General features: G+C 36.0%; 1 protein-coding gene across 1 annotated transcript; it reads right to left on the minus strand.

Moving 5' to 3' along the window:
- Positions 1-4,791: 4,791 nt before the first annotated feature.
- LOC140140582 (histamine N-methyltransferase-like) lies at positions 4,792-13,859 on the minus strand. The gene is made up of 3 exons (XM_072162338.1): positions 13,745-13,859; positions 8,086-8,415; positions 4,792-6,406 (listed from the first exon to the last, which is right to left on the minus strand). The coding sequence occupies exons 1-3, from the start codon at positions 13,857-13,859 to the stop codon at positions 6,042-6,044; spliced, it is 810 nt and encodes a 269-aa protein (XP_072018439.1). The 3' UTR covers positions 4,792-6,041.
- Between the last annotated feature and the right edge of the window lie 2,806 nt (positions 13,860-16,665).

The following is a 16,665-nucleotide window of genomic DNA, read 5'->3' on the forward strand; positions in this document are numbered from 1 at the left end:
TTTTGTATGATGTTTTCAAAAATTAATGTTTTCCGAATGTTATTTTGAACGTTTTATACCCTATAAGACGATATTAATACGTATTATGTTTGTTAGTATATAGGCCTATAGCTATGTTAGTACACCTACAATTCTTACAAATATAAAATTATTTCATGAGGAATTTGTTTAGCTTTTCTGATTCAACGGTTCACTGGTAACAAGATCGACATTAAGGAATTCTCTATAAGTTAAATGTTTCCTGAATTGCCTGATTTATCACCGCTGTTGATTATAATCTGTCTAAAAATATTACTTCCGCGCAAAAAAAAAAAAAAAAAAAAACTAGAGCGGTTACCACACCATAGCTTAACAATGTGGCTTCAGCCGGGTTAGAGGAGACTTTGTTCTCTATCATTTGACACCTTAAGGGGTGGGGTATGAACGTTTGGACAGTATTTTTTGTGGGAAATGAGAGCACATCAGACATATTGAATTGCATTCTAAATACGAAGAATGTCCTTCTGATATCAAATAATTTTGAATTTGTGAAATTTCCGATATAATACACATTTTATGGCAAATGATTAAAAATTGACATTTTTGATATTTAACAGTCCTCGAAGTAAACTTTATAAATCTAATGATGTGTACTTAAAGTGTATGTAGCTGGGATGAAAAGCCGACGATCAATTGAAAATGTTGACCTTTTGTATTAAAGATATGGATTTTGTTCCCCAAAACACCCAAAATTTAGGTCTTGTTGGGAAAAAAATGTATATCTCCAATATGAAAGGTCAAAATTTTCAATTGACCGTCGGCTTTTCATCCCAGCTACATACACTTTAAGTACATATCATTAGATTTATAAAGTTTACTTCGAGGACTGTTAAATATCAAAATTAAAAAATATCAAATTTGAATAAGTTGTCATAAAATTTGTATTATATCGCGAATCTCACAAAATCAAAATTATTTGATATCAGAAGGACATTCCTCGTGATCGTATTCAGAATGCAATTCGATAGTTCTGGTGTACTCTCAGCTCCCACAAAAAATACGTGAAAACGTCGCTAAACGTTAATATCAGATCCCTTAAGGGGTCATGCCCTCTTGGCATTTTGATATATAAAGCTATATGAAAAGGAAATAATTTTTAATATAATCTTATAAGGGGAGGGCACTTTTACACATATTTGCGGACATGATTTATTACGGGCGTGAGTATTTTTTTATAGGGGTGTGATTGATTGATTAATTTATTATTTATTGATTTATTGATTTATTGATTGATTGATTATTTAATTAATTCTTAGTTACTTAGTTAGTAAGCAAGTAACACACACCAATATAGGCTGATACCATGTCATGGTTCAGCAAAAAAACATACATTTTTGTCACCCTCATAGGAAAAGTGCCCAAATCGTTTTTCTGGTTTTAAGATTTTTAGCATAACTCACTTTTTAACAATGGTCCAGCTCGCGGGCTTCAATTTTTAATCATTTGCCATGAAATGTGTATTATATCACGAATTTCAAAAATTGAAAATTATTTTATATCGGAATGAATTTTTATCGTATTCCAAATGCGATTCCATATGTCTGATGTACTCTCAGATCCCACAGAAAATACGTGAAAATGTCGCTCTCCCAGCCCTTAAACAATGTAAGTTTATTGTACTTTTCTTCCTTCTGTGTTTGTTTTACTTCACATCTATATATGTGTGTACGAAGTAATTAAGGAAGGAAGCACTCACGGTCAACCGATTTGTCAACTTTTCATGGATAGTTGAACCATGATTGAACCAAGTTTTTAGTTTATAAGTGGAAGATATTGATGTTTTAGTTCAACCATAAATTCTCGGGGGATGGGGGGTTTCACTCCCACTTTGGAGGTGACGCGTATATAGGGCTGTTAAGACCCCTTTAGCAGCGTCGCTGTCACCCAAAGACACCATATTTGTTTACGAACTCATGCTCTGTCACCCGAAGACCCCTTATTTTTCCATTTTGATCTGTCACCCAGATCTGATTTTTTTTTTCAATTTGAACAGCAATTTTCATTTATCACTGATTTTGTTACTTATTTTGAAAAAACAAAGAAATTTGAAGCCATTTGGAAGTAGAAATTCAATGTTAGAGGTTTCTGTGTTCTGTGTTTCGGCTCTCACCCAAAGGTTCCATTAAAAAAATAGGTCATGCTCTCACCCAAAGACCCAATATTTTTTACATTTTGCTCTCACCAATACTCACCGAATGCCCCTTACTGTGATAGTGTCAGCCCTACACCTATATCCATTTCATATTGAAGTGCCCCCCCCGGCAAAAACGAAAATTTTGCCGTCATCACAAAACTTGGTACTAGTACTTCGTTGTCATTTTGGTTCACTGCGATGTGACACTTTTGTGATCGTGATCATTCTACAGAATCGTGACCAAAAACGCAGAAACAATAATTTCGAATATGAATTAAAGCACCTATTTTATTTTGTTCAATATACGAATACATATAAGTTTCTAGAACATGGCGTAATAAGTTTCGCCTCTAACCCCGGGGAAATTACAATTGAATACCTGAGTGGAAGAAGGGCCCAACTCCAATTTTTTGAGTTACACCCAACATTTTATTGCCAGCAGACTGTTTTTCCTTGTGTGTGAAAGATATGCCAAAATCCACTCTCTAAATAGTCTTCCACGTAAACTTAATCATGGTTTTCATGGAAGAAAGGCCCAACTCCATGGAGTTGGGCCCTTCTTCCACAACTATTGGATTAAAGAGGAATTTTGTTCATCCATGAAATCTGCTTTTCACAACAATAAACATTCTTGCTAGCATATTACATGCTTCTACTTGTGCAATTAATGGATAATTATCAATTTTCTGTAGCTATTTATAACACATCTGCTTACGGAACTGGTATTCGCAGTATATTAGAGGAAGAAGGGCCCAACTCCAGCTGGTATTAAGACCTGTGCCGTTGCCATGGAAACATCATATAATTTCGAATGTATGTATATTGTATGTTCATGTATTAAAGGTCCCTTTAAACATTCTTGCTAGCATATTACATGCTTCTAGTTGTGCAATTAATGGATAATTATCAATTTTCTGTAGCTATTTATAACACATCTGCTTACGGAACTGGTATTCGCAGTATATTAGAGGAAGAAGGGCCCAACTCCAGCTGGTATTAAGACCTGTGCCGTTGCCATGGAAACATCATATAATTTCGAATGTATGTAATATTGTATGTTCATGTATTAAAGGTCCCCTGAAGATGAAAACATTCTGTCTATAAAACTTTTTCCAAATATTAATTTTTTTGATGGAGTTGGGCCCTTCTTCCACTCAGGTATTCAATTGAGAAGGTCAGTGGTTTGATTACAAGCTGCCCCCCCCCCCAAAAAAAAAAACCCCCAAATTCCGAGTCTACTAATAATTGATTGTAAGATCAAACTTATTGAAAGAAAGTTCTATTTCTTTGCCAATCTGCATCTCGAAAATTGTGACGTGATTGACCATTGTTTTTATTTGAAGACGGATACAAATTGTATTTTGTTAGGTCTAAGTATTTATTATTCAAACAAGGTGAATCAATGGAGGTCAGAGGCGTACCGATAGGGGGAGGGCTTGGCAAGTTACCCCATCCTCTCAAATGCCGAGACCAATGATTGCCCAATTGTAGTCCTTATGAGTATTTTCCTTTGGCCAGGTTTGAGACTACGATTGTCATAATTTTGACCTATTGTAACCTTTAAGGGATGTGAAAAGAGCGAACCGTGGTTTGAATTCCAGAGGGAGGGTGTCTGTAAGAGGCACATCCATCAGAAAATGAATAACTGAGGTCGCGCGCCAAGTAAACTTACTGCAGTAATATTCCTAGTCTTTAAAAAAATTAGGCATGGGCAGTTCTCGGTTCTGAAGCCCGGATAATACCACTAAACCAACTTCCTATCTGCACTACAACCTGTGATATTAATCCTTGATAATGCTTGACAGAATAAATCAATATGCCTACTTATGTATGATGTCATTTCAAATACAAGTCCAACAAATATATTAGCAATCGAGCAATCTGCCCATTGAATTATCACGTCGTTCAAATAATCAATCGAAAATTAAAATAGATAAATAAATAGATAGATAAATAAGTAGGCATAAATAAATAAATAAATAGGCATAAATAAATAAATAAATAAATAAATAAATAATAAATAAATAAATAAATAAATAAATAAATAAATAAATAAATAAATAAATAAATAAATAAATGAATAAATGAATAAATAAATAAATAAATAAATAAATAAATAAATAAATAAATAAATAAATAAATAAATAAATAAATATCATTGACATGTATTCTATTTCCAGCAATGTTTGATGACGTAAAATCTATAATATATTTCTACTAGATATTATATGTAACATATTATCGATTTTTCGTCATCAAACATTCGTTAGAACTTAAACATTACTGGAAATAGAATGGCAATAGATTAAATAACGTAGATATGTTGCATACAATATTGTACGTCTAATACTCGGAGTCTGTGGAGCGCTTTAGACGTACAATATTGTATGTAACATATCTACGTTATTTAATCTATTGCCATTCTATTTCCAGTAATGTTTAAGTTCTAACGAATGTTTGATGACGTAAAATCGATAATATGTTACGTATAAATATCTGGTAGAAATATATTATCGATTTTACGTCATCAAACATTCGTTAGAACTTAAACATTACTTGGAATAAAATGGCAATAGATTAAATAACGTAGATATATTACATACAATATTGTACGTCTAATAAAAAGTCTACAGACTGCTTTAGGATTGAAAATGAGGTAGTCTCGTAAGTTCCTTTATTTCAAAAACGGAGCGGTCAATTGATTGTCAAAATTCCAAAAATATGGGATATCTGATAATATTCCTCAACCACGTCGGTTATGTTTGGTTTATGCGTTAATATACCAAAAAAAAAGCTTGATTTAAAGCCATATTGTAACATTTGCTGAGTAGGACGCCCTCGATATTTATTTTAATTCCCTTACACGATTGTAATGTACGGTAGTAAACTAATATACCCTGCAAAAATCAAGACCTTAGGTGCTGCAGTTTTGTGAAAATCCGAGATTTTGAATAAACCTGTCTGAAAAAGACGTGTTTAATAATATTATTACAATGGAAATATTAGTCGAACACGTACGCGATGTCTATAATACAGTATGTTAACGGCGTGCGGGACGGTGACACACACACACCAAAGGATCGTACCGTAGCGTGGACGACGTATTAACACGCATTGGCGATGGTAGTAAATTCCAATTTTCTTTGCTTTACCTCAGTTGTTCGGGTCAAAATTTAAAAGGAACATATGTATATTACAAGCTAACATTTTATGAAAAAGAAATACTAATCCATTTTTATAGATTTATTACAATATGGCTTTGAGAGAGAAATCACAGAAATCCTAGCAATATAATCACTTAAAAATAACATTAACACCCCAATCACCTTTATAAAACAGTTGCCCATCAGCGCGTTTCTCTGTACATTAATCGCCTCAAAGAAATTTAAGGAAACTGTTTCTGAGCTCGTCGTTACTTGTCTTCCGAATTAACCCTAGCAATATTATACAAAATATTGAATGTTTTGAGTACAATGGTAAAATATTTTCATGAGGTGAAATATGGACTGTTCCATTCAACGAGACTTTGCCGAGTTGAATGGAACAGTTCATATTTCACCTCATGAAAATATTCTTTCCATTGAACGAATAAAAACAATCAATATTATTTGTTTTATGTAACTCATATAAAGATTCTTTTTCTTCTACTTAAAATCACCAGAAAAAACAAAATAGAAGCGACACCCATATACCTATAGGCCTAATTGGAGAGTCGGGGTAGTCTCCGTGAGCGATAAACGCTCGCGTCTGCCAGCGTTGCCATGGTAGCTGCGAGTGAGTGCAATGGAAAAGGGACTATTGCATGGGCGCGGAGTGCAATAATATTTTTATATAAATAGATGATAAGAATCTTTAATGAATAATATAATCACTTAACAATCACTGTAACACCCCAATCACCTTTATAAAACAGTCTCCCACCAGCCCGTTTCTCTGTACATTTATCGCTTCCAAGAAACTTAAGGAAACTGTTCCTGAGCTCGTCGTCACTTGTCTTCCTAAAGTTAATGCAGTGTGATGCGAAATCTAAGAGCAAATCTGATTCAGGCGAAGGATTCTCAGCAAAGCAATCGGTTATCTCAATACGGATTGGGACATCGTAGTCGTAGTGGTGTATACCTGCGTTATCAAAATGACGTCGAACGTGGCTAGCATTAACATCGGAGTACTCAAAACTCGCCTTGGAACCCAGTATAGGAAACTCTTTCATAAGGTTGCCACCGGCACTTGTATCTGAGATGAAAAAGTGTAGTAAAATAAAATCGAAAATAAAGATCAATATTAAAGCCGTCGGTCCCGTGTATATAGAAGCTTAAAGAGAGCCATAAAACCGGGGGAGGCACTTGCAAAATGCAAAATGTAACAAAATATGGGGTCATTGGCGGAGAACCTGACTTTTTTTTTTAAATTGAACCTTTAGGTGAGTGTCGAAACAGCGCCACAGAAACCTCAAGCATCAATTTCTAAATTTTCTAGTTCTGAATGGCTTGAAATTTCTTTGTTTTTCAAAATAAGTAACATAATCAGTGATTAATGAAAGTTGCTGTTCAAAGTGAACTTGTAAGGGTCTTTTGATGACAGTCAGACTAAATGGAAAAATAGGGGTCTTCAGGACTGAGACAGAGCATGTGTTCGTAAAAAAAATATGGGGTCTTTGGGTGACAGCGACGCTGAAAAGGGGCGTCTTAATAGCCCCTCCAAATTGGGAGTGTCCCCAGGCCAAAACCTGAACATGAATCCCAAGCATGTAACTCGCAGTCAGTTTCTATAAGAGTATAGACACTGTTTTGTTTTTTTTTTTTTGTTTTTTTGTGTGTGTTTTTTGCTTTTTGCTTTTTTTTTTTAGCAATACAACTTAATATTCGGAAACTTACGGTATTGCTTTAGACCTCAATATAAGATAGAAAACAGAAAAGAACAATGAATCATGCTCCTTTAAACGTTACCAGAAAACAAGGGGACATGGGTATGGGATGATATTTACATTTGAAAGGGCCTTTGAAATAATTTTGAAATTTGTTTATAAAAGTCCACAGGACCACCCGTATTCCACCTCCACATAACAGGCCATACTATTACAGTTATCCAACCAGTGATCAGGGTCGTTAACCTGGATATGTGAATGACATTTCCTTCCCATGCATAACTTATCTGTCCCTGGTTTACCATTACAATAAGTTGTAATAGACCGAGTGACAAACTCTAATGAGCTGTAACATCATCACGTCACCCGATTTACATCTCGCCGTGATTTAATAGTGTATTTACAATGCAAACAACCACTTTCCTTGCTCCATAGTGTATCGGAAACTAACCCTATGCTAAATAGCCTTCCCAATTTTACGTGTTGAAGTCCACACTCTCCATACCTCAGTAAACATCAAAAGAGAAGCTAACTGTTTTCCGTGTCAAAAAATGTGTACTTGTGTATAATATTTGTGTAATGGTTTGCCAAATATGGGCATTATATTGGTATATTTATGAATATTGCATGGTACTGGTACATGAAGGCAAAATACCCGGGTGGTGTCCAAATTTGGCTCGAATACGGTCGATACTATCGAGTGAGTTTGATATGTTTATGAATGAACTGTAGTATGAATGGTAGCACGCCGCCATCCATAGCCTTGATTCACTACGAAACAGTAACATGGTTGGTTGGAATTACATTGGTACCCCGTCGTATTTATTTATTTTTTTAATAAATTTTTTGCATGAAATATGAAGATAACATAATTATTCAAATCAATATTAATTGTCATATTTTGACCTAAATACATTTATTTAGCAAGATACGGCTTTCGAAATGAGTGGATACGTGTAGTTGGACTATACCCTTGAGTGTGGGATTATTACGTAGTCAATTCACCACGCACGGGTGAATGGGAGATGTCCGACAAGTCCGGTCTTACCTGTCGTTAACACAATCATCAGCATTCCGCCTTCATGCAGCAATCCATATAGGTCATCCAAACACTTGCCAAGATCGTCGAAGTAATACAAAGATTGGATGGCACTGATCAAATGAAACTTAGACGAATCTCCATCTTTCTCTCGCTTCTGTTGATAGTCTTCGAGCAGTAATTCATACCAGTGACAGTCAATTCCTTTCAAATCTGCAGCGTTCGCTGACACATAGTTTTTATACTTGGCGGAAAGCTCAACCGATGGTTCAACTATGTCATTATCGATGCACGGGTACTTTTGCAGTAGTTGTTTCAGAATATGACACTCCAATTCGCCTGCAATGGATTTAAAAAAAAGCATAATATGTGACCGTTCACGGTGAATGAGCCGTAAATTCTCCCCCCGGTCAATTTTGTTTCATTTCGTGTTTAAAAATAAACATCATAAACTTAAATATGGTATATCATTTGACTTCAAACGATATCCAGAAGCGGGGTTATGGTTTGTTAAACTTTGCTCCTTCAACAAAATTATAGCTTTTACGTTTTTACATGTGTCTCTTTTTCCACATTGCTGGCAATAAATATCAAACAGTCATAATTGGCGGTCATTTCAAATCATCCCCAAGTCAACGAGGTTTAAGAAAGTTCTCTCATTGTTAATTGTTGGTTATGCATACCTGTACAAAATACAATGCCTGGTAACCCACCACTTGGACAGGATTTAGCAAAAGCAAACAAAGACCAGAGCTATTAAAAGTTCTATAGCCATCTAAGGTAGAAGCTTATTATCCATTTCAACAATAGGATTATTGATTAGTTTTTGACTATTAAAATGAGACAGATGTCGGGCCAGATTAAGTTACCGATGAATACGACCTTCGTACACATTTTACACTGTAACTCAGAATACAATTTAGGGAATTTAGTCATTTGTGCTGCCAGGTCACATATAGGAAGCAAACGTGCTTAACCCCTATTTCACACGATTCTAGTTACCATATCAGCAAGTGTCATAGTTTGAATTTTTTATTTATTGTGAAAATTATTGTGTACTTATTTTGGTATCACATTTGATAGAAGATACCCATATCTATATATTGGTCGCAAATATTATAGTATATGACGCAGCTATATTTGCAACTTTTAAAAACGCACTAACTTTCATATACTTGTATCAATCTTTGTCAATTTTAGGGTTCGGCTTCAAATGTGGTATCAGATTATAGCTCAATGGCTGCATGCGTAGGTTAAGATGTATGGCGGATTAGACTAGTACCTACATAAGCGAGGGCTCTCTTTTTGTGTTGGGTTATATGTAGTTTAGAAGCAGAAATGGTATGTCATTGGTTATATGCTTTAAGGTTGGTCTGAACCCTGGAATTATGGAAACTTTCGGGCCTTATAACTTCTAAATTGTTGGTCTAAAGTATATAAAAGTATACATATTTAGAATGGCAAAGACTGAATGATAAGTTATTATTTATTAATTTTTAAAACCAAATCAAAATATCTAGGACCCGTTTTTTTTTTTTTTTTTGAATTTCGACCAACTTTGAGAAATTTGCAACAAAAATGGTCAAAAATGCAGATTTTTCAAAAAATCATAAAAAAGCCCGATTAAATTTCAAATATTTTTGGTGAAATTGGTCAAAATTCAAAAAAATGAAAAAAGCGGGTCCTAGATATTTTGATCTAGTTTTTTAAAATTAATATAAAAAAAATTGGCCCAAGAATTTTTTTGTTAGGATGCACGAAAAAGAAGTGGGCCAAAAACCGTTATTTTTGGGATTTTGGGCCAGAAATGGCATTTTGGCCCAAATTTGACCTCACAGATGAACTTATCAAGTCTTTGCCATTCTAAATATGTATACTTTTATATACTTTAGACCAACAATTTAGAAGTTATGAGGCCCGAAAGTTTCCATAATTCCAGGGTTCAGACCAACCGTAGCAGTCAAGTTAGCTCAATCGATAAGGCGTTCGACTATGGTGCGAGAGGTTGCGGGTTCGAACCCTGGCGGTGCCTATTACGCTCTCGTGGAAAAATTGAGTTAGCTTGAAATTCCCTTGGACAAGGAACTTACTGCTAATTGTCTCGTTGTAACCCGTACGAAACTCGGGGAGCTGATCCTGGTTGCGATGGCTATTGGTGGAATGTCTAGGGTGTGCGCTCTTGAAGCAGCAAAGTCCCTGAATAGTTGTTAAATGGTTTATGGAGTGATGTGGGGCCGTAGTGGTCAGCGACAACCTGTAAAGTGTGCTGAGGCTTGTGGATCAACGTGTAGGCGTTGTGCCTGTGCGTAGCGCACTATAAATCACTGCGCTTTTTTTTTTTTTTCGTATAGTCACCAGAGGCGGTTCCCATGCACCGAGTGCTTTTTTTTTCTAACTTACATTTTTGTAATCCTGAAGGTGTCTAGTAAATGAATTTTGATGTTCCCAAAATTAAATATTGTCCCATGGGGTTCATTTGGCGGCCATCTTGGATTCCGACAAAATTCAATTAAATTGACATAACTTTTGAACTAGACATCATAGAAAGACAAATGACCCCATTTTTCGGGACAATGTGGACATGAGCAATCAATTAAAAGGGTTATTTTCATGATTTAAACATGTTGGATACATTAAAATGCAAATATTATGTCCCATGGCGTTCATTTGGCGGCCATCTTGGATTCCGACAAAATTCAATGAAATTGACATAACTTTTGAACTAGACATCATATAAAGACAAATGACGCCATTTTTCGGGATAATGTGGACATGAGCAATCAATTAAAAGGGTTATTTTCATGATTTAAACATGTTGGATACATTAAAATGCAAAATATTACTAAAAATAGTATCTTCAAGGCATACTCGTCTGTATATAATAGGAGCTCTTTTTGGTACATTGAGAAGGATATTTTGATGTTATTGATTAATTTACTATTTTCTCTTCTAGCTGTCACTAGAACTAGGACTACATCGTCTACATAGCATGGTGCTAGGTGAGGACCTCTTTGCAAGAGAGGCGAATGAGAAGCTGAAGGTCCTACTTGAGAACCACATTCGATCGCCTATGCCCAATTTCATCTAGGTGACAAAGGGTATATCACCAACAACCTGGTCTACAGCGGCAGCATCTCTGTCGCAGACGCGGTGACTGGAAACTACCAAAGCACATACTGCTCTGCACTATCATCCGGCACCTCTACAGAAGCAAACAACTCGCCACTATTCTCAGTAAGCTGGATATAACTGTGACACTGAGACATATAACTTCGCCTTGGAACTTGAGACAGTGCTGGCCAAGGATCTTGATGAGGTCTCCACATCCCTAACTCCGCAGATCATTACCGACGAGGGAAAGGATGCGTTTCATCTCGAATGGGACAATCTAAACAAAACAATGACAAATATTCATGGGCCAGACGTGGTGAACAGCACTGGTGGGATAATGATACAAGATGTGAAACCCGGGTTTGATACCACTACTAACTAGGATCGGACTCTCCCTCTCTACGAGCGTAGATATACCCGAGACCATGGCTGCTGTTCATATCTGTAGTCAAGTCGGGCCCAAATTTCCTGAGGGAATCGTGTTCACTCCGCCCATGATAAATAGCGAAATGTACTCAACATGCATCTCAAAGAATATCGTGTCTGGTCATTTACACGGGAAGCAGTGGGGAGAAGCAGCCTGTCCCAGGGTTTGGTGGTGATGGCGCCGTAGACCAGGTTGTAGGTGATATAGCCTTTGTCACCCAGGTAAAACTTGGCAAAGGTGATCGAGTCATGAATATCATGGTTCTCAAGTCGGTCACTTCTGTACTCTGGATTGGGGAAGCCACTTATTTAAAACTCTTGTATGATTGTACAGAAGACTCAGCGATGTAAGTAACATAACCTCCTTCTGCCCAACAACTCGGTCTTGAATGGAATCAAGGACAACAGTGAATGCCAGCAGATGTGCAGCAGCTTTACGATCCTGCTCTGTTTCAATTGTCGCTTTCGCTTCATCACGCAGGTAAGTTGTGTACTTCGTGTTGAAAGAATCGCGACAGGAATAGTGGAAATTCGCCTCTCTTGCAAACAGGTCCTCACCTTGCACCATGCTATGAAGGCGGTGTAGTCCTAGTTCTAGTGCCCGAGGCTCAATCTGTTTCCAATTAGGCTCCTTAAATGCTCCGTCTTTGTCCTTGAATGCTGGGAATTTGATGCATCTCTCAGTCTTTCCAGACACTTTCATTTCCAGTCTTTCACAAAAGATACATTCTGGAGGGAACAGTCGCATATGACAGTTGATAATTGTAATTTACGGTTACGAGAGGATTGTGATGTTGAAGCTTAGTTCCTGCACTACATTTCAAACGATATTGATTTTCAGTAAAGTTGTGGTAGCAGCCTCGATGATATCCAATTGTTTCTATATAAATCTACACCAGCAAGACTCTCCGGAATGTGATTACAGACATCATCCATGCGATAGGGTGAATCATGAGGTTCAATGTGTCTTTTATCGCAAATGTCATGTAGCTGAGCCAGCTTGTCAGTGGCGGAGCCACTTACTTTACTGAGCGGCGTCTAATCTAGATGCTCAATACCACTCACATGTAAAATACAATTTACAGGTGGACATTTCTGCAGTGAGTCTGACTCGGTACCTTTATCACCCTTGCGTTTTGGCATGATTATCCACCACTTCACTATAACTATGCTACGATTTTTAGTTCACTAACACCAGTTCTAGCTAATAATAAGTTAAGTCATGCACCTAGAAGAGAAAATAGTAAATAAATCAATAACATCAAAATATCCTTCTCAATGTACCAAAAAGGCTCCTATTATATACAGACGAGTATGCCTTGAAGATACTATTTTTAGTAATATTTTGCATTTTAATGTATCCAACATGTTTAAATCATGAAAATAACCCTTTTAATTGATTGCTCATGTCCACATTATCCCGAAAAATGGCGTCACTTGGTCTTTCTATGATGTCTAGTTCAAAAGTTATGTCAATTTCATTGAATTTTGTTGGAATCCAAGATGGCCGCCAAATGAACGCCATGGGACATAATATTTTGCATTTTAATGTATCCAACATGTTTAAATCATGAAAATAACCCTTTTAATTGATTGCTCATGTCCATATTATCCCGAAAAATGGGGGTCATTGGTCTTCCTATGATGTCTAGTTCAAAAGTTATGTCAATTTAATTGAATTTTGTCGGAATCTAAGATGGCCGCCAAATGAACCCCATGGGACAATATTTAATTTTGGGAACATCAAAATTCATTTACTAGACACCTTCAGGATTACAAAAATGTAAGTTAGAAAAAAAAAAGCACTCGGTGCATGGGAACCCCCTCTGGTGACTATACTATAAGGGTATACGATGTATTTGTTAGATTGATCCCCTTTGACAATGAGGTAATAGACTACCGTAAAACCTCGTCTACAAGCATATGAAGTGCTTCTGATAAAAGCTAAATTTATCCAGGCGCCATTATGGATGTTGAGCAAATAAATAACAGATCCCAGCATATACAAACAAGTATTATTGTAAGACCACTCTATTATATTGGCATGTTTACGCCTGTTTGGTATTAATTTAGCTTTTATCAAAATAACTAAATATGCTTGTAGACGAGGTTTTACGGTATTATAATTCACCTGAGCCGCTTCCAACACCCAGAGTACGCAGCTGCCGTCCCCGGGCTGCCGTCCCTCTGCAATCTTGACATTGAGCTTTGGCATGATGTCTTTGGTGAATACAGATTGACACCATCTCTGCATCGTACCGATCCTGTCACCAACCTTGTCATTATACAGGAATGCTTTGTTGTAGTGATCAATGTCTTCAAATATATTACGGAGTGATCCACCGTTCAGTGTCATGATGACTTCTGTTTTAGAGATTATTTGAAAGTGATTAATTAAACTAAGTGGATAGAATTAACAGATTCAGTTTTAGTCGATACACAAAGGTCCCCAGTTTCAGTCCTTCATAAGGTCCTTTCCAGTCATAGACTTTAAGCATCATATTCCGAGGCGCGGAAGTACACCAAAATGGTGTCTTATGACCTTTGACATTCTTTTGTGGCGAGTGACATGGTCTTTGAATTCACGCTGAGTGTCCTTGACAGGTGTGACTATGCTTTAGTGGTCATGAATGAATTCAAAAGATAACCTCTGCCCCTATAATCCCGAGCTATTGTCTGAAACTGCTCCTCGGAAGATGTATCATAAGAACTCAGTCTTCAAATGATAGTCATGTAACGACCAAAAGTTTAATTACTGACTATCATTGAAGACTGAGTTCCGCAGTCTAGGTCCGTTCATAGTACGCCGCAATTGCTCAAGTTCAAGTTTATTTCACCATCATCATATCATATAGGTAACAAAATATAGAGAAAAGGATGGTAGGACAATCACAAGAGCAAAGCTCGAAAGACGCGATTGCCCTCAGTGCAAAAACGAAAAGACGCCTACAAACAACAGACAAAGACGGGGGTGAAAAACGGCAGACTGACAGTACTAGTGCAGACAGACAAAGACGTTGGCAATGGCATTTAAGGAAAATGGAGAGGGATAGAATTATGTATATTATGTTAACTTAAGTACAACTTACAATATTATGATACAATTCTGAATACAATATATCTATGAGTATGAAGAAATTAAGTAATCTTTATAGTTGCGTTTAAAAGAATTAGGAGACAAAGCCAATTTGATTACGTCGGGGATAGAATTCCAAAGCAATGGACCCTGCCTCCTAATAGTGTTTCTAGCCAAATCATATTTGAATATTGCAGGACGAAAACAATGGGATGAACGAGTGGAATAACTATGGATGGCCATATTTTTAACGAAGTAATTTGAAAAATTAGACGGCATGTTGTTAATACTGAAATTATACATAAATAAAGCTTTGATGAGTTTATGAATGTCAAAAATATTCAAAGTATTTAGCTGAGAAAATAAAAGGCGATGTGTGGGCCAACCATGTTGAATTAGTACATAACCTGATAATCCTCTTTTGTTTAACAAAAATAGAATTCAAATTACAATTGTTGGGATCTGCCCAAATTATATTACAGTAGTATAAATGGGGTAGAACAAGTGTATTGTACAAGGTAAATAACGTATTACACGAAAGAATATGCTTAAGACGATACAGAATTCCACTATACCTTGAAACAATATTGGTAACATAAAATTATGAGCATACCATGTAAGAGATTCATCAAGAATAACACCCAAAAATTTTGTATGAGTTACTTTAACAAGTTCAATGCCATCAATAAAAATGCGTGTATTGTGATAAGTGCGATTACTATGGCGGTTTTTAAAAATGATATAATTTGTTTTTTTAACATTAAGGGACAACCTATTAGCTTTGAACCAAACAGAAATATTAATTAATTCATTGTTAACAGAACTAATAAGTTCATCGAGGTCCGAATTGGACAAAATAGCATTGGTATCATCTGCATAAATAAAAAAGACAAATCTTTTGAAGAATACACAATATCATTAAGAAAAATAATAAAAAGAAGGGGACCCAATACCGAACCTTGAGGAACACCGCATTGAACAGTACTTTGATAAGATTTACAATTATTGAACACAACATATTGTTTTCTGTTTGAAAGGTAGCTCCTGAACCACTCCAAGGCCTTTCCACGGACTCCATAATGGTGAAGCTTCTCAATGAGAATATCGTGATTGATCGTATCGAAAGCCTTGGAGAGGTCCAGGAAAATACCCAATGTATGGTGGCCTTTATCAAGATGAGAAACGATCTTATTGTATGCCTCTAAAACAGCCATGTAGGATGAAAAATTTGTTCTGAAACCAAATTGACTTTGATGAAGTAATGAATGATATGTAAGAAAATTATAAAGTCTCTTATGAATTATACGCTCAAAAATTTTTGAAAACACAGGTAGGATAGAGATTGGGCGATAATTATTACATAAATTGGAGTCTCCAGCTTTAAAAATAAGAACAACTTTGGCGTGCTTTAGCTCATCTGGAAAAATTCCATTTGAAATAGACAAATTAAATATGTGAACCAACGGAGCAGCAATCAGGTGTTTGACAGATTTTACAATATCAGGTCTAATTTCATCATGGCCAGGACTAGCACTAGATCTAAGAGAAGCACAGATTTTTATAACTTCATTTGTGTCCGTTGGTGTAAGAAAAAGTGAATTTTGGGGCGAAGAAACATTATTCAAAAAGTGATCAAAAGGAATGTGTGCAGATGGAATATTTTAGCTAACTTAGGACCAATGTTGGTGAAAAAATCATTAAACCCATCAGCAATTATTTTAGGATCGGTAGTTGGAGAGTTGTTTATATCAAAACAATCAGGAAATGGTTGTTTACGATTCCTTCCTAAAAGATCATTAAGGATCTTCCAGGTTTGTTTGAGATTGTGCTTTTGTTCACTGAGTAAATTACAATAATACATTTTCTTAGAATTACGAATTAGACTGGTAAGAGTATTTCTATAATTTACAAGTAAACGCTTATTGGCATCAGTTGGACAAGATTTGAATTTACGATATAACTTATCCTTACGACTA

This window comes from Amphiura filiformis, chromosome 19 (assembly GCF_039555335.1).
Source record: "Amphiura filiformis chromosome 19, Afil_fr2py, whole genome shotgun sequence".
Taxonomy (NCBI): Eukaryota; Metazoa; Echinodermata; class Ophiuroidea; order Amphilepidida; family Amphiuridae; genus Amphiura; species Amphiura filiformis.

Excerpts from the sequence above, each read along its gene's own strand:
- LOC140140582 (XM_072162338.1), bottom strand. The coding sequence starts at position 13,859 with ATGGTGTCAATCTGTATTCACCAAAGACATCATGCCAAAGCTCAATGT. Across the intron at positions 8,416-13,744 it reads GGGTGTTGGAAGCGGCTCAG|GCGAATTGGAGTGTCATATT; the intron begins GTGAATTATAAT and ends AATCCATTGCAG. Across the intron at positions 6,407-8,085 it reads GATGATTGTGTTAACGACAG|ATACAAGTGCCGGTGGCAAC; the intron begins GTAAGACCGGAC and ends TTTTCATCTCAG.